Source organism: Rhodnius prolixus, unplaced genomic scaffold (assembly GCF_049639745.1).
Source record: "Rhodnius prolixus isolate KJV_2025 unplaced genomic scaffold, Rpr scaffold_7, whole genome shotgun sequence".
NCBI classification, from domain to species: domain Eukaryota; kingdom Metazoa; phylum Arthropoda; class Insecta; order Hemiptera; family Reduviidae; genus Rhodnius; species Rhodnius prolixus.
Window position 1 is genome coordinate 22,481,718 of NW_027411582.1, and position 22,318 is coordinate 22,504,035.

The window sequence follows — 22,318 nt, forward strand, 5'->3', positions numbered from 1 at the left end:
CAAAGCTATCCGCAAGATGGGTGCCGCGATTGCTCACGCTTGACCAAAAACGAAATCGTGTGAAGTGTTGCAAGGACGGTTTGCAGCTGTTCCAGAAGAATCCGCAGGACTTTAAGCGTCGTTTCGTCACTGTGGATGAAACATGGATACATCACTACACTCCTGAGACCAAAGAACAATCTAAACAATGGGTTACCAAGGGGGAATCTGCGCCAAAAAAGGCGAAGACCGTTCCTTCGGCCGGAAAGATTATGGCGACTGTCTTTTGGGATTCGCAAGGAATAATCCTCATCGACTATCTGGAAAAGGGTAAAACTATTACAGGTGCATATTATTCATCGTTATTGGACCGTTTGAAAACCGAGCTGCAAGAAAAACGCCCACGATTGGCCCACAAAAAAGTCCTTTTCCATCACGACAACGCACCAGCTCACACCTCAGCAGTTGTGGTCGCAAAATTAATGGAAATAGGGTTCCAACTCGTTTCACATCCCCCCCTATTCTCCAGACTTGGCTCCCTCGGACTACTATTTGTTCTCCAATATGAAGAAATGGCTGGCGGGAAAAAGATTTTATTCAAACGAGGAGGTGATTGCAGAAACGAATGGCTATTTTTCAGACTTGGACAAATCCTATTATTCGGAAGGGATCAACAAACTAGAGCAGCGTTGGACGAAATGTATAAGCCTAAAAGGAGACTATGTTGAAAAATAAAAAAGGTTTACCCCAAAAAATTAAGTAGTTTTTATTTTTGCACGGACTTTTCAAACGATCCTCGTAGAAGGATAAAAAAACTTGTTATTCTAATTGAAACTGACTATTAGGACAGCTTTATAAGGGTTGATAGTCAAAAACTGCTCGGAAAAGCGCAAAGTAGAAATATACCCACCCAACTTGTGACACTTTTCTCTTCTTTTCCTATTAATGCTAAAATTCCTAATCATTATTATTATTATTTTTTTTTTTTTAAAAAAAAAGTACAAGCATTGTATATATTTACTCTTATGTTATTTATATTTATAAAGGAACTCACTAAACCAAGGTGTTAATATTTGCATTTATAAATTCTTTCGATGTTATACACGCGTTTAAAAAAATAAAAAAAATTATGTGCTCAATTAAAGTGGGTACTGAGCACTAATTTATTAATAAAATATATAATATATTAACGTTTTATTATAACATAATAAGTCAGTCATAAGGAATTTATTAGTGCAAAAAGAATCTTTTAAAAATATTCTTTCAAAACCAGCAAGAAAAAAATAAAAAGATCCTTGTACTTAAATACTCGTAATCAAAATTAATTTTAAATATTAGCTTTTGGTTAACTGGAAGATTTTCTCCAATTAAAAATAATGCCTACCGTAACTAAATTAGACTCTGAACAATCATTATCTGCCACCGTTGAACAATATTTCTGTGTTAAAGGATCTACAAGCCAAAGAGCAACTGTTGTTGTCCATGTACCACCCAAATTTGACAAAGTATTCAGAAGTGTCATGTAAGTTCCACCAGCTGACGGATCTGATATTACTGCATAAAATGCCATAGCTTGTACGAACATAGCAGTCATGGTAATCTGAAATTTAGTCCAAATAATGTTTTATTATTGTTAGTAAAAACCAATAAATGAGAAAAGTTTATTGAAACTTACTTGATGTAATGAAAGTATAATCAATAACGTTATGTAGTAATAGGCCGGAATATCTTCGCTAACCAATACCAAAGGAGTAATGTAGACAAAGAAAGCAGCCACTAAATTAAAGCTTAATCTGTAAATAAATAAATAATATCTAATAATAATAAACTAATAAAATCTAGAATCTAGATCTCTTACTCAACACTTTACATTGACGGATTTTGGTTACAATACCAATAAGGAACGCCCAAGATTCACCTCTCTGCTATTTTTTGTTTTCAATATGTTCTCTTTTCACACAGACTCATTCATAGACTATGCGTTAAATAATAATAATATAGATAGACGTTATTAGAGAACCTCTAAAACAGGGAATATTTCTTTAACTGTAAAAGCAGCAATACCAGATAAGCCCACAACCGGCCGCAATACAGTTACCAGATTACAGCTATTGTTGAGTATAACCTTCCTAATTAGTAGCCACATCTACAGATTAACTAATCAGGTGGTTAGATGCAAACCATTCTTCAAGAAGCACATTCAACAAGAAGAGTCCAAAATTTTAACAAAGTAATCAACATTCCGAAAAGCTAAGTAATCTTTTGAGTTTTTTTTTTTAGACAAAATGTAATGCGGCAAACTTTACCTGTAAGGAAATACTTTGACATAAAGATTCATTGGTCGCTCAGTTGTACTCCATTTGCTGACTAAAATTGGTAAAACTATTTGCAACGGAACTAAAGGAACTGCCAAAATTGCCAACTTCTCTTTAGGAACTCCACCTTCTATTAATTTAAGACTAGTCACCCCGTCACATGCAGCAAAACCAATCTTCAATCAAACAGAAAAAAAAGAAAAAAGTTTAATGTTATAGATGTTAATCATAACCACTTTAAATTTTAGTAGAATAATTATGTTTTCAATATATATTGCTTTTCAAATGCCTTATTTTTGCATTCATAAAACGATAATCAAGAAAAACCTGTAAATGGACTTACCTTGGAAGTAAGAAGTATAAATGCAATCAAACGAATTGAAGGAAGTTTTAATATTGTCATCAGCTGTTTGTAACTGTGTTTTGCAGCCTCTAAAGCTGGAAGATCTGCACTAATTTCTTCAGCTTCATGTTTAAATATTGCAACTAATGTAGTGATTGCTATATAAACCAATCCCCAGAAATATAAAAAACCTAGAAATGTGCAAAATTCATGAGAGATATATTTAATATTATTGAAACAAGTACAAATATAAAAGTAGAAGTAAAATAATGCCTATCATTTCAGATGGGCTTTTACGTCCGCCAGGTATAGATATTAGGTGGACTGCTAACATACTTGACTACAAATTTCTTTTTAAACCATCAACTTCTCTTGTAGACAATAGACCTTTTTTGTTCACTCCTCTTTTTGAGTTAAATTGGAGTAAATGGCTAACATGCTTTTTACTATTAATTTGTAATAATTGGTCTAGACCGGGAATTGAACCATAATTCCTCACAACTTTGCGTTTCTTATTTCTAACTGCTCAAAATAACATTGTAACTGTATGAAGCTTGAAGAATTACATTTTAGAAGAACTGAATTAAAAGAACTTGAAGAATTCAAGTTACCTGAAAGAGTTACCATTCCATCTGGTTGTGGCTCCGTTCTGAGGTACTTATTACAAAAATCAGGGCTCTCAAGAGCTATGAATACTACATATCCAAGGAAATACCCTGCTGTTTGACCAACGCTGTTACAAGTAGAAGCGTAACCTTTATTATGCCTGAAAAAAACAAAATCTTGTTGTAGATAAGGATAAACTTAATTATAAATAAAGAGCATATTAAATTTGGTTGGAGGATAAATTTCTATTCCAACATGCTAAATATTCACTTAAATTACAAGTACCTCATATAAAATTGAAAATATTAAAAGGAATTCATTTTTTAATTAAAAATTATATTTTTATTAATTAGAATACAAAAATTGCTACGATTTTTCACGTAATTAAACTATTTGACACTATTCCTCTAAAGGTTATTAAGGAAATAAGCGTTTGATTAATTGTTTTGTCCTGCACGATACCACTTAGTTTTCATAAGATAAATAAAAAAAGTAATACATCAATGAACTTTTAAGGAATTTAGGGGGCATTATGTATGATAGCACACCACATTCTAGGAGAATACCTTGTAAATATAAGGCGTTTAAAATTTTGAAGGGAAAAATGTGGTTAAGATATTTTCAAAATTAATTATAGTTTGAACAATTTTTAATCAAACAAAATGTGTTATATTCTCATTTTCTCCAACCCTCATCAATTTTAAAAAGAATAAGAATGGGAGCCGTTAATGATGAACACAAAATTTTGCAAAACTTATAAAGGGAAAATAAAAAGTAAAAAAACTCAGAGAACTGCTATAAGGGCCTCATATAAAAATAAATGAATAAATAAGTATCAGTATTTAATTTCCAGCCCCTATAATACGTTTTTTATTCGATACCTGCAGCAGAAAAAAGCTACCTCTTGAGCATAGTTAGTGCCCACCCATCGACAGCAATATCTTGGGTGGCAGCTAAGAAGTATAACGTGAAGAACAATGCAGTTAGTAATGCCACCTGCGGTCCTTCATCTTTGCCATTCTCTCGATAACCAAGCCAACTGCTAACAGATCCTGACAGGAATACCATAAAAAATCCTATCAGATATTGAGCTGGCACCAACCATGTCTTGCGACGGCCAAATTTTCGGCAGTAGAGAGAGTCTACTAACGGTGCCCATAACAGTTTCATTGAAAATGGCCATTGGGAAAAACTGAATTCTGCCTGAAAAAAATTACATAAATAGTATGCAATCTTAGTACAAATCATTAGTTTCAAAGTAGTAGCTTCTGAGAACTTATAGGAGCAACAGTCATTACAGATTTCGATTAGGGCAGTTCTTATATTAACGGTCTACTATAACGAATATCTAACATTCGCAACTAATATAGGCTAATTATAATAACCCAAAGATTTTAGAAGGGTGTGTCAACATCCACTAACCCTTCCAGGTATACTTAATAGTGTTACGAGCTATCTGGACATTATTATTCAGCAGGAACATAGAAAAACAAAACTAATAATTTAGAATATAAAGAACTCTCAAATCTTTTATTTCATGAACGTACATTGTAGATATGAGGAAGCGACTATAGGTCAAATCGGTTATGACCTTTCATGCGAGCACACAGAATATAGAGAATAATATTCTTTTTAAAGACCAATGTGAAAATGATTATAAATGGATGTATGAGTGAGATATTCATTGAAGAACTCTTATTTTATGCAATTATTCATTCTTATCAATACCCATTCCCGGCTAAAACATAATTCAAATTAATCATGTTCATTCAATTATTTGAATTCAATATAATCATGTGCACTTCAAAAAAAAAAAAAAAATCTCAACAATATTGACAAGTTTCGATATGGCTGAACATTTAGTAATATAGAAATAAACAGATGATATGATTCAACAGTTATAAACTCTTTTTTTTGTTGTACCTGTTGTTTAAATGAAGCTCCATGATTCTGCAAAATTAAGGGTATAGCAGAAGCTAGACCGAGAGGTATACCTTGAAGCAGGTATAACAAAGAAAGTAGTGCAATATTCCATTCATCCCCCTTGATACCTTCAGGGAGATCTGTAAGATTTTCAATGGATAAACCTTCGGAGTGTCGTCTTCTTCTGACTTCAGGCATTGAAATCAATTTCTGAAATTATACGGAAGCTTTAACAACTGAAAGATTATAATTCTTACTATGCAAATTGATAGAAAAATACTTTGTTCGCAGTAAATTGTCAATAACATATCTTGTTAACAGTTTACCTATGGATGCCAAAAATTACTACATTAATAAATTGGAAGAATTAAAAAAATTACCATACTAACATTAGATGGAACCGGACTAAGTGTTGTAGTCAAAGCTTCAACAAAAAAAAAATACACTAATTAAATCAGCATTAACGACGTCTGCTTCTTAAAGACTTACTGAGTTCCATTACCGTAACTTTAGAACAATGCGCGAGGTTTTTGATACGTCCACGTACGTTACACTACACCGTCGACGTTAACAAAAAATCCTGAAATTTAGTATTCTAGTTGCTCAATAGGTATCGTAACCTGTTTTAAATCCATAAAGAGTTGTTTATATTATATTAAGCCTGTTATAAGTTAATATAAGAATATATTTTAATCTTTTATAATTCATAAAATACTATGATAAAAATATGAAGAAAGTTACTCAAAGTACATTGTTTATTATAGTTAAATTTTCCTAGTAAATTGTCATATGTAATCATGTACAACTGAGTAGAATCAGATTGGGTTATGAAGGACAAAGACCACAACTGCAACTAGTGCTTGTGCTTTAAATTAACCTAACAATTTATTTTGAAGTGTACATTTTGCGTTATTGGGAGTCTCACTAAGTGCAAATCAAGTATATTTGAAGTGATTTTATGATTTTTTCCGCTATATGTATGTGCATTACATGAAAATTATAAAAATCAATTGGACCCTTGCGGCTTTTTAAGTCGTTCAAAATAATTGTTTTCCATAGCATTTAGTTTTTTCTATTGATAGGTACTATCTTAATCCTTCATTCGATATTTAAAAATGTCTGGATAAGTTGGTTAATTGTAGAAAATTTATGTTTTCCAATTTCAGCGAAAATGTCAATAGAAAAAGGTTCCCCACCGCTGACAAACAATCCTTTGGAGCAGTTTGTTATACTTGCCAAATCTGTACATGGAGCTGCAACCGTGGAATTAGTAAGACAAGTTCTTTCTGCACCAGGTGTTCATGTTTTTGGTGAATTGCTAGATATGCCAAGCATTAAAGCAGTTAGTATATGAAAGTGTAATTTGTTTAGAAGTTCTCATTGAAATTTAGTTGTTAAATTTATATCCAACTTTTCAGCTAGAAAATAGTCCAAACGCAAGTTCCTTTCATACGCTTAATTTATTCGCATACGGGACTTACCGGCAATACGTCGAAAATAAAAATAACCTCTTAGAACTTACCTTAGTAGAAAAGAAGAAACTACAGCACCTCACAATCGTGACTTTAGCAACAAAAATGAAAGTAAGATAGAATTATTATTGTTAAAGTGTTTGTAATATTTGAGATTTTTGTCAAGTTAGTAAATTGTTATTGCTTTTTAGTGTATACCATACAGCCTCTTGCTGCAAGAATTAGATATGAAAAATGTTAGAGACTTAGAAGACTTAATTATAGAAGCAATTTACGCTGGTAAGTCCTCTGATTGCTTCAGCTAAAATATATAAGTTCTTGTCATTCTCATTCTTTCTGTAATATTGAATTTTATATACAACACTTATTAGGTAGCACAGTTAAAAAGTCTATTATGTTGACATTTTTACTTTTAACTGCTAAGAGCCAATGATATACATATTTGTAAAAAAGGTTGGATTAACTACTATTATGAGTCGTAGGTATCTCTTTTATTCCCTACTTGTGTTTGTTGTGCCTAGCTATGCATACTGTTTACTCTGAAATCTGAAATTCGAATGATAATCTGGGTTGAAGTTCAAAGCATTTACCTTCAAATTTGAAGAGTAATTATAAAGATCTGGGTGAATGGACAAACATTTGAGACATTTCAAACTGACTTTATGATCTTTAGAGATCGTGTAGAGAGCTTGAGACAAATCTAAAAATAGTTCATAACCTAAGATGTTGACGCACCTTAAATTTAAAAAAAAAAAACCGGTCTGCTAATTGGAATCGTTTCTGTAATTCCAATTTTATTGGCTCCATTCATGATATCATCTAATTTTCTCCGTTTTTCTCTAATCTACATAATATTGTTTATACCTACAGATATCATCCATGGCAAGTTGGACCAAAAAAATTCACAACTGGAAGTTGATTACGCAATTGGCAGGGATACAAGGGAAGCAGATCTCGGTACAATTATAACTACTCTTCAAGAATGGTGTGATTCATGTGAAGCTGTCCTATCTTGCGTGGATACACAGATGCATAGAGCAAATGCTGAAAAGAATGCAGCAATCAAACATAGAGACGCCATTGAAACTGAAGTAATAAATAAATTTCTATATTTTATTTACACATTTAGATCAGCCTTTATTTTTTACTCCATATTATAGTTCTATCTCTCTCACATTTATTTATTAATCACTAACAGTCTAATGATAACTTCGGCTTCTCTTAAAGTATAAGCATGAATGGTAAAATTATGATTTTGAAGTTAAAATTTCGCGACGTCTTCTTGTGTTTTTAATGTGGCTTTAACGTTGCAACAAAAATATGTAAAATTGTTAGGGCACTAATCACATTAATTTCACTCACATAAAAAAATTGTTTATAATGAAGTAATGAGATTGTCATTCATCAAAATCAGTAATTTACTTATTTTCTTAAATTTCCAACTGAAGGTTCCCTGTTGCAATATTTGTTGATGGGTGAGGCCATTTAAAAGAGGGGTAAGGCAAGGAGGTGAAGCTGTAAAAAGTTTATAAATAAAATTAAGCTTCATTGATTGTCTAGCATGATGTGTCTAACGCGGGAACATCATGCTGTGGGCTTAATGAAAACGCTATTCTCATATCTCCCTTGTTTGGATAATTTAATCCTTTTAATTTGAAGCAGTAAGTCAAAATCTGATATTGACATTCAGGTTGTTTTTTTTTTTTTATCGAATTGTAAATATCTATTCGAATTTCATAAAAGATGGGAATATTAACTTCATATGAATATATTTTTAACATGATTTGATGCCGAAGATTGCCGGTTTTTTCCTTCTGTTATAAGTGAGGCCGTTGTCACTGCTGAAATTCTTAAGACAATATTATTGCTTCATGCCTTTTGAGGGCTTTCGTGTAAGTAGAAAAGAGACATTGGCACAGGAATGCATTCCTATGTTTGCCGAAAAGAGACACCGAGTAAATGAGGCTTTAGGCAGATACATAAGCAGTATTTTTTCTGATGTAAGATGCAATCAAGAGTTGTAGGCGCCACGGTAGCCGAGCCCACAAGCTGTGATGAATATGGTACGGGTTCGATTCCCAGTTTAGGCCGTAACTTTTATTTTATAGTTGATATGACATTTGTAGTGAAGTATATTTGCTAATTGCAAATTAGACGGACCAATTGGTAAATAAAGCCCGCCTGAAACGTTACATACACATACATCTTCATTTAAGATCTTAAGTTAAAGTGCTGCTTGGACACAGCTTTGATCAATGCTAAGTTAAGTGTGTTCGGTGTAGCCATTTACAGCAGAATTTTTTAGAGATTCATACCCATTAATTTCTTAGGATATTGCAGAAAGCCCCAAAGTACATTAGGTCCGCATCAGTCAGGTAATTCTGTTAAATAACTGCTCTAATGATGGTGACACTTTTTAAAACTAATGCTATACCTCTTAATATTTGAAAGGACTTTATCTTTCTCAGATTCTTTTCAAATCAAGTATATCCAGTAGTTATTTTTAATTTATCTGCTATTCTGTAATTTTGTGATAATTTCTCTTCTCACTCACTACAGGCATATTTTCAACGTTTTTAATATTCTTGCATGTTTCATAGATAAATAACATCAAGAAAACATTGAAAACCCAATCTCAAGATGTTGAAGAAGCGATGGCCACAGATTCTAGGGAAGCAATTGCTCAAGGAGACAAAATGAAGAAATCAATTAAGTCCAAAATGCTTAGAGGCAGTACAAAGTTTTGGCAAAAGTGATATGATCTCGTTAAAAACAAACATTCATGAATGTGTCACCGAGATAATGTCCAATTCTCTATTATGGAAAAAAAACTCTAACCTTGTTGAGTTAATAAGTCAAGAAGGTTATTATGTAACTATATTTCTTTCTTTGTTACCGCGTATTTATTTTTGTTTTCAAGTCGATACTCTTTAAGAAAAAAATGTAATTTTACGAAAGAGGGAGGCGAGCCATAAGCACGAAAACACAATTAAAATGAATTGTGCTTGACTTTGATTCACGCGACTAGCTAATACACTTATATATATAAATAAAAGAACTTTTGTTATACAATTGTGAGAGTCATTGCCCATGCACTTACAAAAAAAAAAAAAGGAAACAAGTTGCTTTAAGCGTGTAAATGAAGCAAATAAATATACTTTTAAAAAAGTGAAAAATACTTTAATTTGAGTGAGAGAAATAATATTTAAGGGAGCTCTCATTATTTGATGATGATGTATTTTGAAACAGCATAAACTATTAAAGTAATTTTTGTAAAATTGTGTAAATCTTTTTGAGGAAACAAAATTCTTTAGAACAGAAAATGATTATAGAACTGTAGGAACAGAGATATTTATTTTCACAGAAGGCCTAATTTTCAGTATAACCACTTTTAGAGTTTTTTCAATTAAAAAGATAGTAAACAAAAAATCAGCATTTTTTAGAAGCTTTTGTCGCAGTTGAATAATAACCTGGTTTAATTATCCTTATATTGAAATTGTATATATACATATTCATAGATTTATAACAACATACTCAAGATAATTTACTCCTTAAAATTAGAAATCTATCAAAATTTAATTTATTAATGTTTTTGAGGTATGATCTTAAGTAAAAATTGAAAAAAATGAATCTTTGTAAAAATTGTACATTCAGTCTGTATCAATAAGAAAACAATAATTTTTATTTTAATCGATTAGATTCATTCAAGAGATTTAGTGGGGCCCAAAAGAGTTTTTTGTTTTTTTTGTAATGTATACTTAATGTTCTTGTATGTAATATGTACTTACAAGAACATTACACATACTTCTTTAAAATATTTTAATAATAGAAGTTTGTATTTCACTTGCAAGTAGATTCTAACAGATCTATTCCAGATCTGCACTCTCTTCCTCCTGCTATCATTGAGTGCAAGCAAAAACGTTTGATCGATTGAGGCAATTAATTTTGTTGGGCAAGTTCAAAGGGTGTTCTATCCATATTTTAACTTAAGTCATCGAAGACGAACTTTTGGAAGACATTTTTATGCCGAACGAATAACTAATCCATCACTAATCAGTAATAAGTTAAAACAAACTTTGCTAAATAACTTTTCAATTCTAATATCTTCTTTTTTTTCTTTTCTTTCTAAGCTTAGCTGCCGTTTAAGGAATATATTATGTGGTACCTCATTTTCTGACGGTTTCATGAAATCCAATTCAAAATATGGGCTGCAATGTTGTACTAATTGTACAAATGGAGAACGTGCCTTGAGGCCGGAAGGTTACTAACCTAGTTCAATGGGCAAATGACAAACTGTTGATACTTCATAATTAAAGTAGAAACAAACAAACCAAAATTGGAAAATAATTACTCCTAAAATGTTTTTAAATATTTCAAATGAGGTGTAATTTTACATTTTCTTTTTTTTTTTAATCAGTATTTCTGAGAGTCCTTGGTCTTAAATTTACTAAGGTGAATTAGTGTCGAGGATGGTTATTTTAGGGAAAGAGCATTTGCGTAGGTAATTTTCCTGCCTACTTAAACGTTATAAAAAAAAAGTAACCGAAAGAGTAGCATTATACATAGATGTTTAGCATTTAGTTTATTTGAAGTTTTTTTTTTATCATATAAACTGCTAAACGATTTTAGATCTGTTCAGTTTAAAGTTTATTAGTTTTCAGCTATAAAATTAAAAGAAACCCTATGGACCAAAAACAGAAAAGGCGAAAAAGCTATTCGAAGTTGATATTGTAAAATAAAATTCGTTGTGAGAGAACTGCCTCAAAAACTTCAGCAGATGCAGTTCATTTTATGCACTCAAATATAGCTAAGAACTTAATCAAGATCATACTTGTAAACCTCTTAATTTTAACATCTTTTCTTATTTTAAAATCTTCGGTTTTACTAATAATGTTAATTCTTTGCAAAATCTGACTAAAGATTTAATGAACTTTACATCAAACAAAGGTAAAAGAAGGGATGAAGTCTACTGCTACCATAAAAAGAAATCATTGATTTTACATAAGTAGGATATGAATTTTAATTTTGGCAAGGTAATCCTGAGATGCCGATCTAAAAGAAATCTTAATTGTTTTTTAGCTTTTAAAATAGCTAAATATCCAGGTTATTTCATATAAACTATATTTAAAGTGGGTTTTAACATTACCTCCTGGGCTACATTAATCCCAGGTTCTCTTAAGTGAGAACTGTTTGCCAAACATACAAAACATTTGTAAAATGTAAATTCTAATGTGATATAAAAAGTGAAGTAGTGTAGAGAATATTGTGGGGTTAATGTGAAAATTTAAATGAAAGTTTGAAGTATTTTAAAAAGGACAACATATTGGAATACAGTTGTTACAATATAATGTATGTGTATATATATTCTTACAATAATCATGTACATTGCCATGCTCCCTTTATTAGTCTGAAAAATGAACTAAAACTGATTTTCTTTAATAAAGTAAAATATATATAAATCGCATCTTTTACTGTTTACATGACAGACAATATATAAATAGGAATGTTATTTTTTAAAAAAGGCAACACCATTATTATTTTTATTTGTTTTTTTTTCAAACAATTTAAACAAAAAAATATTTTTAAAAGCTATTTCCCACTTTTATTATTAATACTTAATTTTGGGATAATGTAAGTGTATTTTAGAAAATTACAGGAAAAATTATATGCATGGTGCTTTCACCAAATTTTGCTTTTAATGCAACTAGTAATTCCAGCCGATAACAACATGTGTTACTAACAGGTATACGGTGGTAACGCAAACACTACCCAACATTATTGGAAATCCAATTCTGAAATGTAAAAAACAGAACAAAAACGCTGTTACTTAAAATTTGCAAAAGAATAATAATATATTCTCTTTATTAAATAAAATATTACTAACTTGAGGAATTGCATAAATGAGAATTTATATCCATGTTGTTCTGCAACTCCTGCACAGACTAAATTGGCAGAAGCACCAATTAATGTACCGTTACCTTTTTTTTTAAAAAAAAAAGAAAAGAAAATTTGTAAAATAACAAAAAAATAATATACTATTTACTATAAACTATAGTTATTTTTTTTTTACCGCCAAGACAGGCTCCTAATGCTAATGCCCATACCAGAGGTTGCAATGGTAAATTTAATTCTTCATTTTGACTAAGTGAAGTTATTATTCGTACCATCATTGTAGTTAATGGTATATTATCAACAAATGAAGACGCTATAGCAGATACCCATAATATTAGTAAAATTGCAATGGTAAGTCTACCATTTTCATCAATTTGTAAGATTAACCATTCAGTTTGATGACCAATCCAATCGATAAGCCCTAGCCGTGTTAATGCCTGCAAGAAAAATGAAATGTTTTTGAAATAGAATAATGAGTACAATTCTTCCGTATTGATGGGTAAGTTAGCGAAACATAGCTTCATCAGCACACTAACAGCCAAGGCGTTTTAAGGATTTTTGAAAATATTAATCCTTAACTTGAGGCGCAAAAGAAAAGAAGCCTGGAGTACTATAATGTTAAGATAGAGATGAGTGTGAATTAAATGTATAAAACTTACGAGAAACACCTGACTGTTATTCTATGCCTTTACAAACTTCCCAATCAGGAAAAGTACCTTTAAGTTGAATTTTCGTACCATTTCATTTCTTTAAAATGAATAGAAGATGAAAGTGCCAAAATTTATCAAGAATAATGACTCGGAATACCAAGCTTATCCAGAACAAATTTAAAAATGTATTATTTAGGAAAATGTTGAAAATAAGAGAAGTAGACTTATAACCCTTTAATTTTGTTTACTTTTAATTATACTAGAATGGAATTTTGATGTGGCAAATTTGCTATTTTGAATTTTGAGAATAGCAGTGTTATTGAGAGCAATTGAATTAAAAAACTTTTGGTCTGTTTATATACTAACACTGCAGCTAAAAAAATCATGTTCGAAAAAATGTTCGAAAGTTAGCGATACGATAAATAGGATTATCTTGCTGAAATGGTTTGTGGAATATACGTTCCTCTAATTTATATAATATTAATGGGAATTAAATATGTTATTTAAATATTCTCACAGTTTAAAGAAACTTACTGAGAGGAAACGTGATTCTCATGAAAAGCTATGTTCCTAAAGACTATTATCGCTTTTGTTTTACTTTGTTTTTCAAAGAAAATGAATTTCATTATGTACTCGTACTTTCTCTTACCAGTATTTTTAATATATAAACAAGTTCTAATGAAACAATCAAGTGTAATCAAATAAAAAATTCAAAATACCCCCATTAAGATGAAAAGTGCTGTAAAAAATATCAGAGTACTCCATTCCACTCTCGCCAAAACATTTTCCATTTCTGCTTTGGCTAAAATAAGTAAAAGTATGACACCAAGTAGAGCTGACCAGCCCAAAGATAAATTCAATTGCGGCACGGAATGTAGAAAGAATAAAGTAATGACGAACGCTAAAGTCAATGCAGATTTTATCAGCAGAGGAAAATTTTTGATTGGGTACTGTAAAATAAAAACAAAACAGGTTGTATTATAAAACTAAATTTTTAAAATCAAAATAAAAAATGGCATTTAAAATACCTTTTTTTCAAGCTCTTCTAGATTGATTCCATAGTTCTGAGAAGTTGAACTGGAATAATAATAAGATATATTTATAGAGTAGCAAAAGAGACAAGAGCTATCTTAAAGCTATTTAAATAATAATATGATTACTTATTTAAATAATAATAATATTATTACTACTTTAAATAATATAATATAGGTAATAATATTTTAATAAAAAAGTTAAAAAATAGAAATAACCATTCCGTACGATATCCGCGTTCAATATTTAAACATAATATTTAATATTTAACGTAATCATTCAAACTGACTTTTTAGTGGTTATTTTATAGAACAACCATTCCAAAAAAAATATGGTCTGATCAGTTTTGTCTTTGCTTACATCTGAACAAGAACATTAACAGAATACACACAGAAAACATATTTTCTCTAAACAACTTTAAGACTGTCCTGTTCTAATAAAGAGATAGCTGCAATTTTTGTAACTACACCGTGGTATTGTGTTTTGAGTTCAGTCCTAAGACGTTCTTTCTCCTAGGTAACTGTAACAGCTAAGAAGGAAAAGTGTCGCTTGTGGCGAGAAAATTCTGTCCTATTTACAATAATCATTTTCCTTTTCTTTCGACGATATAATTTTTTTTTTTTATGTTGGCAACAAAACATAAAGTACTAACCATCCTGCTACCATTTTCTCTTTTAGATCAGTGAGTAATCTTTTAGCTTTCTTTAATAAAGTCAATTTGACCATATCTTCATCTTTTGAGTAAGAAGATAATGAACCAGCAGCTCTTTGCCAAATGGCTATTTCATGCCTCAAATCTAAAGAAAACCAAAAGAAATGAAAATGATAATTTTTCTAAGCTAATGGAAGCCTAATGTATTAGTAAAAAATGGCAGACGAATTTAATTTATAACACTCCATACCTTGTACTTCCTGAGGTTCCTTAAATCTTAATTCGCTCATATTTCTATACATGAATCTAAGTTGATATCGCACAAATATCATTACTAAAATCAATCCTATTCCCATGTGTAAAGAAAATACACCAAAACTGACTCCCTGAAATATATAAATTATAAATTAATTGCACTAAAAATAGTTTTACATTATTTAGAAAGACAAAATGTGCGCACTTTGCAATGATATATCAATAGTAAGTAATCATCGCCTTGATTAATACACTTACCGCTTCCACAATATCCTTATTAGTTGCAATAATTACATTCGGTGGATCTCCTACAGGAGTTATCGCACCTCCTATATTAGAATACATAATCATAGCCATTAAAACAGGTACGGGATTTAACTCTAGTACTTCGCACAATCTGCAATGAATTGTTTTCATTTCAATTAGTAATCGAACATTTTAAGTTATGAAAAATTTCTCACTGAGATCTCAGTAAGGTTGTTAATAAGAGAGATAAAGTGAATATCTCAAATAAAGTAATATCTCAAATTCTTTTTCTCTACTAAAAGGTTTAAGGTTCAAATTTAACTGAAGACAGAATATTTTCATTTACTATCCAAAAAAATGTCTTAAAAGAATTTGGAAAAATGAGTTTGGGTTCTCTTTTCTCGGAGTAAATGCTGGTATTTCAAAAATGAAAAATTTAACGAAGCGCTTATATTTACATTCCGATCAAAAACCTCTAAGAACTTTTCAGAAAATAGAACCTACCTTATGGTAACAGGAGTCATTAAAAGTGCTGTTGTAACATTATCAAGAAATGAAGATACTATCGCTGTAAATGCACATAAAGTATCAATCAAAGGCCAAATTCTTCCATTTGTAATCTAAAATATTAAAATTAATTTTTATATATCATTCCTAACACTAGAAAATGGCATCATATTTTAAGTCAAATTTAATTAAATAGAAAAATACCTTAAAGGCAAATACTGCTAAATAATCAAATATTCCAGTATCAGATATTATTGCAACAAGTACCATCATGGAAAATAAAAGGATTAGAGTTTCAACGTCGATCCACGTCATTAATTGTGATGTTGTAGGCCTCTTAAAATAAAATTTGAAAAATCAAAAGGTGTCAACTGAATTTTATCAGTTAAATTTGACATTAGTACAAATTTAAGAGATTATTATACCTCATCTAGAGCAGCTAGTATTGCAATAGACATTGTAGATGCCATGATTGCAGCAAGCGTTCGATGCACCACCTGTTAAATAAGAAAAACAATGATTTTAACAACTGTAGATAAAAACTTGATGATGTTAAAATATAAGAAATCTTGAAGATAAGTTCAGTAGCGCTGGACTATATCCAGATTTATGTTATGGTAACTATAACCAATTCAGTTTACTTAATTTCTATTCAGAAGGGAAGTGGTTGTTTGATAACCACTTGTCGATGGCAGAATTGACCACGGTATCCACTACATATGTAGGAGGCGTCTAAAAGAACACTAATTTGCTAAATACCTGTGACTAAGGCTTTCTTCCTACCTGTATTCTATAAATTTCATTCCTTAAAAACTCTTTTCCTTAACTCTGAATTTTAGCAATAAATATGACCCTCCCAATAAATGAGCAATAAATATGAAATATGATGATATAAGTCAAGACACGCTGAAATGGCACTCAAGAAAAAAATCAAAATATCCTCCCTCTCACAGAAGTGCTTTTAGTCGAATATTCCTGAGAAAAGATTCCCAATAAAGTTGTAGAGCTACAAGTTTTTAATTAGTATAACAAATTTAAAGAAAATCGTGGCAGCAATTTTTGAGAAAGTCTTAAAAAGTGAAAACTCAGAAATGAGGTACTTTTGGATGAGAAATTTTGTGCATCGATTTACAGTTGATTCTCTAAACTTTACCCTATTAGAGGTAATTGTGAATCTGATATAATAAAATCCACTTGTCAAACTTCAAAACCAGGAGGAAAATTAATTTCAAAAATATGGCATGATATTATAAATTAAAAAAGTAAAGTTAAATAAATGGAAAAATGATCGAAATCTAGTTTAAAATTCTTACCTCAAAGATAATAAGTATGTATAACCCCAGTAAAACAGCAGCTGCATATAAAATACCATTTGTTGGATCAATTGGTGAAAGATCATAAACTAATGAAATTGGAAAAGCTTTATTTAAATTTGTTTGGATTTGAATTCTCATTATACTTTCTGAAATCAGTCTACATGAAAAAAAAGTTTTAGAAGCTCCAAATTTGAAAAAAGAAAAAATTAATTCAAATATTTATAGTACTTACTCCTGATCAAACTTAAAAATTTCCAGCAGTGTACTTCTTTTCACTTCAGGGACAAAGTCAATTAAACTTTCAGAAACTATTGGTATGGTCCACATATGGCTTATCCTCTAAAAAATAATTATTATAATCATAATGTAAAATAAATACAATAAACTCAAAATTCAATAATAGTTATAATAGTACTTTTTTTTTAATTATATGTTTTTCAGAAATTACTGAAGAATTTATCTGAACTAATTCCACCCAAAGGGTAATCCAATGCTTTGATAAATTACCATAATATGGGGGAAGTAATGCTCCGCCAAGTTCAACATTTATTCTTTTCATATCCGGTGATTCAAGAATCCAAAAACCTAAATATTACTTAAGGAAAATGTGCCAAAATAAACTAATTTCCCGCTACCTTCAAAAGTATAATTTTAATATGGTGAACATGTATAATATTAAAGTATAATATTAAAGAATAATATTAAAACTATCGTTTTAGAACAAACTCGTAAGTTTCAATAAAATATATAACATAAATTATGAAAGAGAAAATTATATCAGCAATATACCAGATTTAAAAAAATAATAGTTTTATAATGGACCAGTAAAATTAGGTAAAAAAAAACGGTAAATCTCGAAAAGGAAGATAATAAGTTATACACTTGTATATATCTTTGTTTTGGCATAGAAAAAATCTAATAGAATCTCGTGTACGCGTCACCGTTAATTAGTGGTCAAAGGTCACTAAAATCTGTTTGTTTTAAAAAATATCTTGTTGCTCTAAATGACATTTAAAGTTATTACAAAAGTTTTAGAGCATAAAATTCTCTACAAATTTGGTGCTATGCAATTTTTCATACCATAAACCGTTCTTGAGATAAAGCGCGAAGAGTGGGAGGAGACTTTTATGAGCCAACTTATAAAATGCCAAAACAAAGATACATATGTATGTACAAGTAATAACTTATTATCTCCCATTCCGAGATTAAATCCTAATTTGACTTGGCTATAAGCCGTTTCTTGTATTTACTTTATATTATTTAATCTATCAGTTTAATAATATTTTAAAATACAACTTAATTACATTTTATTGTTATTATTTTGTTTAATTTGTTTGAATGTTTTTTCTTTAATTAAAGGCGCGACACATATTTCAGCATCTGAGGTCACTGGCGTGCAGTACTGAAAAGTAAACAATAAGAAACTTGACAGAACATTTGAATAGTAGAAAGGATACTTCTTATTTTATCTTTAGGAACAGAAACTGGATGAATAGCGGTCGATCCATGTTCGCCTTTCACCATCAATATAGCCTGATAAATGCATGAGAATAAATGGCATAGATATTAAAAATTTACAAAGAACTCTTACGGATTTATGCAAATACTAACTGTAAAAATGATCCACGTTAAAATGAGACAAAATAAAATAATAAAATTCATCCATTTTGACTGTAGTGTCTCTATTGCAACTTCTTCCTCATCTTCTTTATCACTGGGAGCAATATTAATACTGAGCGGATCTTTCTTTGATAAATAAAGATCTTTATTTGCAATTTTCTCAAATCTGCGAAAACAAGGCGGAGTATCTCTGTAATGACATAATGTTTAAGTTTAAGATTTTATTGCTAAAAAATGAATCATAAAGACAAATTCGGTTTATGTGGTCATCAAATAAAAAAAAAAAAAAAAAGCAGTAAGTGCGAGTACGATATTTCGATTAAATACACTAGGAGTTGTCATCAAGATTTTGGTCAAACTAAATCCATTATCTTGCAAATACAAAAAGAATTATTTTTCTAAGTTTCTAATTGAGATATTTTACTGTATATTTTATTTTAAATTTTGTAATTATTATTATTTTATACCACATTCTACTTTGAGATATTTTTGTTTATTAAATGAACTTATTAAAATATCTTTCAACTAATATAATTTCCATAAAAGATTTTGGCAGGCGGACAATGATCCATGTCTAAATGATTGAAATCTTTGCAAGATAATGGGTATTATTTGTTTCAATTCATTTTTATTTATTATTATCAATTTGAGAGTAAAATTAAGGGACTTACACAGGGCTACAAGGTTCTTCATCTGTTGTAGGAGCCCACATAATGGTTTTCTTCTGTTTTGGTGTTGTTTCTTCAGAACATAATTCTTGACTAGACGTTTTCTTTCTTTAAGACAAAAAATATTAAAATAAACATTTGCATTATAAACAATAAAAATTTTAAATAAATTTTGGCTGTCACTTACAGATCAGTTCACTTTTGTGAAAAGAATAATATCCAAAACGTTTGCATACAACAGATTATAAGAAAATTAATAAAATATTTCAATACTGAAATAAAATAAACTGAACAAAATTATTTTTATCCCTTTAACCTTGAAGGAGCAAACCATATTATAATCCTTTCTTTCCAAAGAATAAGTATCATGACAAATGAAAAACAGAGTTCTTAAATATTTTAAAAAACTTGTTTAGAGGAAGGAAGCAGTCTATAATTGAACGCTCTTCTACGTTTCTTTAAAAGTTACCGATTTGATAAACCGCCAAGAATAAAGCTTTACTTTATTGCAGTTTTAAAACCTTATTGGGTCATATTAACAAAATTAGGCAAAACCTTAAAAAAGATGTCTAAAATGTTTAGTTTTAAAATCTTAAAATAAATTTACATTTCTAAATTTCAAAAAGTTATAACATATTCACCCACTTTTTCTTCTTCTTGCAAGCAGAAGATGTGGCTTTTCTAAAACTTGTTGATACTTCAGGTGACATATTCCAAGCCATCGAAGTTGATGGCATCTTCCTTAAAATATAAATTAATCATATCATTTGCAACTTATTAATTTCAATGAATTTTACTGCTTTTATGGACCAAATTTTGAAGAACACTTAATTGTCCAAAATAAATCAAAGATAATATTCCTAGGCACTAAAACTTACACTGTTCTGGGTAGATCTGGAGATTCAAATGTATTAGATTGAACTTCAGCCATTTAATTCTTGAGTTTGAAATTTAGTTGAAAAAACATCAATTAATAGAATCCAAAAATTCGAATCTCTTAAAACCTTAAAGAAAGAGACTTATCGAAACAGAATTAAAACATAACTGATATCGAAAATCTTAATATAAAATATGTAACCAAAAGCACTGCAGAAATAAAACTGAGAGATGTTTGAATTATTTAACATAATTGAACTTTGTACTAGTTGTTTTCTAGATTTTAAAAGCAAGTCTATTGAAGAATTTATTATATTCTCACAAATAGTAAAGCAATTTAATGGCATGATTATGATTTAGTTTATGTAATGCATATTCCTTTGTGCTAGGCTATTAATATCATATAGGTAATAGACTACACAATTTACAAAGCAATAACTATCCTATTAGAAGATAACTTTTCTTATAATAGCCAAATGTAGTGGCTATAGTCTAAGAGATTAAGACTAAATGTGGTAAATTCATGGTGTTTAAATAACTTAATATTAAAAATTTGGTTAACAACACTAAAATGACTGTTAAGGCAATGATTGTAGTATTTCTAATAACAACTTGAAGTTGTTACAAATGCACAATTTACTTATAAGATAATGCCTAGCAAAAGTATTCTCTACCAATATATTGAAGTGTAATTATCATTCTAATGCAGCGGTTACAATTTTTATTCCACTAGACTTGTTAGAGCATCTTATGTAAGTATATTCTAACAGTTAAAATTCTCAAAAGTTTAAAATAAGTACGTTTCTGTTAAGTTAGCGTCCTAAGTTTCAAGCAAATAGATCGATATTTTGAGAAACTTGAGAATATTCCAAAAAACTTTGTTTTGAGTTTTGGCAAAATAGGATTTACAGGAAAGCTGCAAATGATTTTTTAAAGGTGGTATAAAATACGTACGTAATATATAAGTGTACCTTTAGAGGAAGGTTAATGCACATACTCCTTCTTGAACTTCCATAAATCTAATTTTACAAAAAAAAAAAAAAAAATTAAGAAATAAGGTAAGAAAACTCATGCACTGAAACTTTTTATTTTTACAACTTTTTATTTTTTAAAGAAATCCTAAATTGAAAAGAGTCGCTGATAATGTATTAACCCTTAGGGAATTTTTCTCTCAATCTTAATTTCTTTAAAAAAAAAATACTTTTTTCCACGTCTATGGTATAGTACCATTATTTCGACAAATTAAAAAAATCATTTTTCAAGGCACAAAATGACACCGCAGTTCTTAGAATTCAAATTCATCTTCTTTAGAGAACTTTTAACATAGGATGCACAAAAGATAGTTTATTAATTATTTCTTTTATAATGTTTCCTCAGGTTAAAAAATAACAATAATAATACAAAATCAAATAACATTAGCAAACTTCAGATTTATGTTAACACTTGAGAATAGTACTAACTTTATTCCAACTAATTCATAAAAAAATACACTGAAGGTCTCTTCAGGAGCCCATATTCAACGCCTTGTTTCATCGAATGGAGTAAAATTCCATTAGTAACTAGTAAATGAAACCTAATTTTGTTGCAGTGGATAAGTTTCAGCAGATTGATTAACTTATTATATTTAGACGGCAAGCTTTTGGAAACAGATGTTACAATCAACAGGATAATTTATTACCTCAATCCCAATGCGTTTTAAAGTAACAACTAGTAACGGGTTGCTTCCAGAAAGAAGTAGAGTGTGGATACAATGGTACAGGAGAAGAACTTTATTAAACACAACTTGCTATCATATGGAAATAAGCAAGTAAGTATGGATTTTGATGAAGCGTTCGGTGCTGCTTGGGGCTAGCTATTTTTAGGGCTCTTAAGAAACTTTGAGTCTCTCGAGAAATCTATAATCTCACAGCAAAAGATAGATAGACCTATTTGAGCCCAAACAATGCTCGATTTGCAGAAAGGTAAG

At 30.0% G+C, this 22,318-nt stretch overlaps 3 protein-coding genes across 7 annotated transcripts in view; 1 reads left to right on the forward strand and 2 right to left on the reverse strand.

Annotated features, from left to right (window-relative positions):
• The window catches only part of LOC141447185 (acetyl-coenzyme A transporter 1), a 12,379-nt gene extending 6,575 nt beyond the window's left edge, over nt 1-5,804 (reverse strand). For 2 of the 4 annotated variants that reach the window (XR_012454200.1, XM_074114475.1), the window contains exons 1-8: nt 5,547-5,785; nt 5,167-5,376; nt 4,145-4,446; nt 3,249-3,403; nt 2,638-2,828; nt 2,286-2,470; nt 1,655-1,772; nt 1,364-1,579 (exon numbers count right to left, since the gene is read on the reverse strand). Coding sequence is in view for 3 of the 4 variants with exons in the window: in XM_074114475.1 (XP_073970576.1) it covers nt 1,364-1,579; nt 1,655-1,772; nt 2,286-2,470; nt 2,638-2,828; nt 3,249-3,403; nt 4,145-4,446; nt 5,167-5,376; nt 5,547-5,549 (1,380 nt within the window). In the remaining variant the exon portion in view is untranslated. Of the gene's footprint in view, nt 1-1,363; nt 1,580-1,654; nt 1,773-2,285; nt 2,471-2,637; nt 2,829-3,248; nt 3,404-4,144; nt 4,447-5,166; nt 5,377-5,546 lie in introns of all 4 variants that reach the window. The other 2 variants (XM_074114477.1, XM_074114476.1) reach the window with 2 other exon arrangements.
• A 125-nt stretch (nt 5,805-5,929) lies between these two features.
• CSN7 (COP9 signalosome subunit 7) lies at nt 5,930-12,687 on the forward strand. The gene is made up of 6 exons (XM_074114481.1): nt 5,930-6,248; nt 6,333-6,508; nt 6,585-6,749; nt 6,830-6,917; nt 7,509-7,729; nt 9,239-12,687. The coding sequence occupies exons 2-6, from the start codon at nt 6,338-6,340 to the stop codon at nt 9,392-9,394; spliced, it is 801 nt and encodes a 266-aa protein (XP_073970582.1). The 5' UTR covers nt 5,930-6,248; nt 6,333-6,337; the 3' UTR covers nt 9,395-12,687.
• Nucleotides 10,744-20,583, reverse strand: hoe1 (OCA2 melanosomal transmembrane protein hoepel1). 2 transcript variants are annotated; one of them, XM_074114470.1, is made up of 19 exons: nt 20,355-20,583; nt 20,122-20,217; nt 19,480-19,584; nt 18,800-18,974; nt 18,646-18,721; nt 17,604-17,773; nt 17,421-17,527; nt 17,186-17,345; nt 16,298-16,369; nt 16,077-16,208; nt 15,870-15,985; nt 15,378-15,516; nt 15,115-15,250; nt 14,865-15,009; nt 14,209-14,257; nt 13,900-14,130; nt 12,709-12,967; nt 12,523-12,616; nt 10,744-12,430 (listed from the first exon to the last, which is right to left on the reverse strand). In XM_074114470.1, exons 1-19 carry the CDS (start codon nt 20,405-20,407, stop codon nt 12,343-12,345), a joined length of 2,403 nt encoding a protein of 800 aa, XP_073970571.1. In that variant the 5' UTR covers nt 20,408-20,583; the 3' UTR covers nt 10,744-12,342. The 2 variants fall into 2 exon arrangements, with proteins under 2 accessions (XP_073970571.1, XP_073970570.1); XM_074114469.1 differs by having other exon boundaries at nt 18,800-18,998.
• Between the last annotated feature and the right edge of the window lie 1,735 nt (nt 20,584-22,318).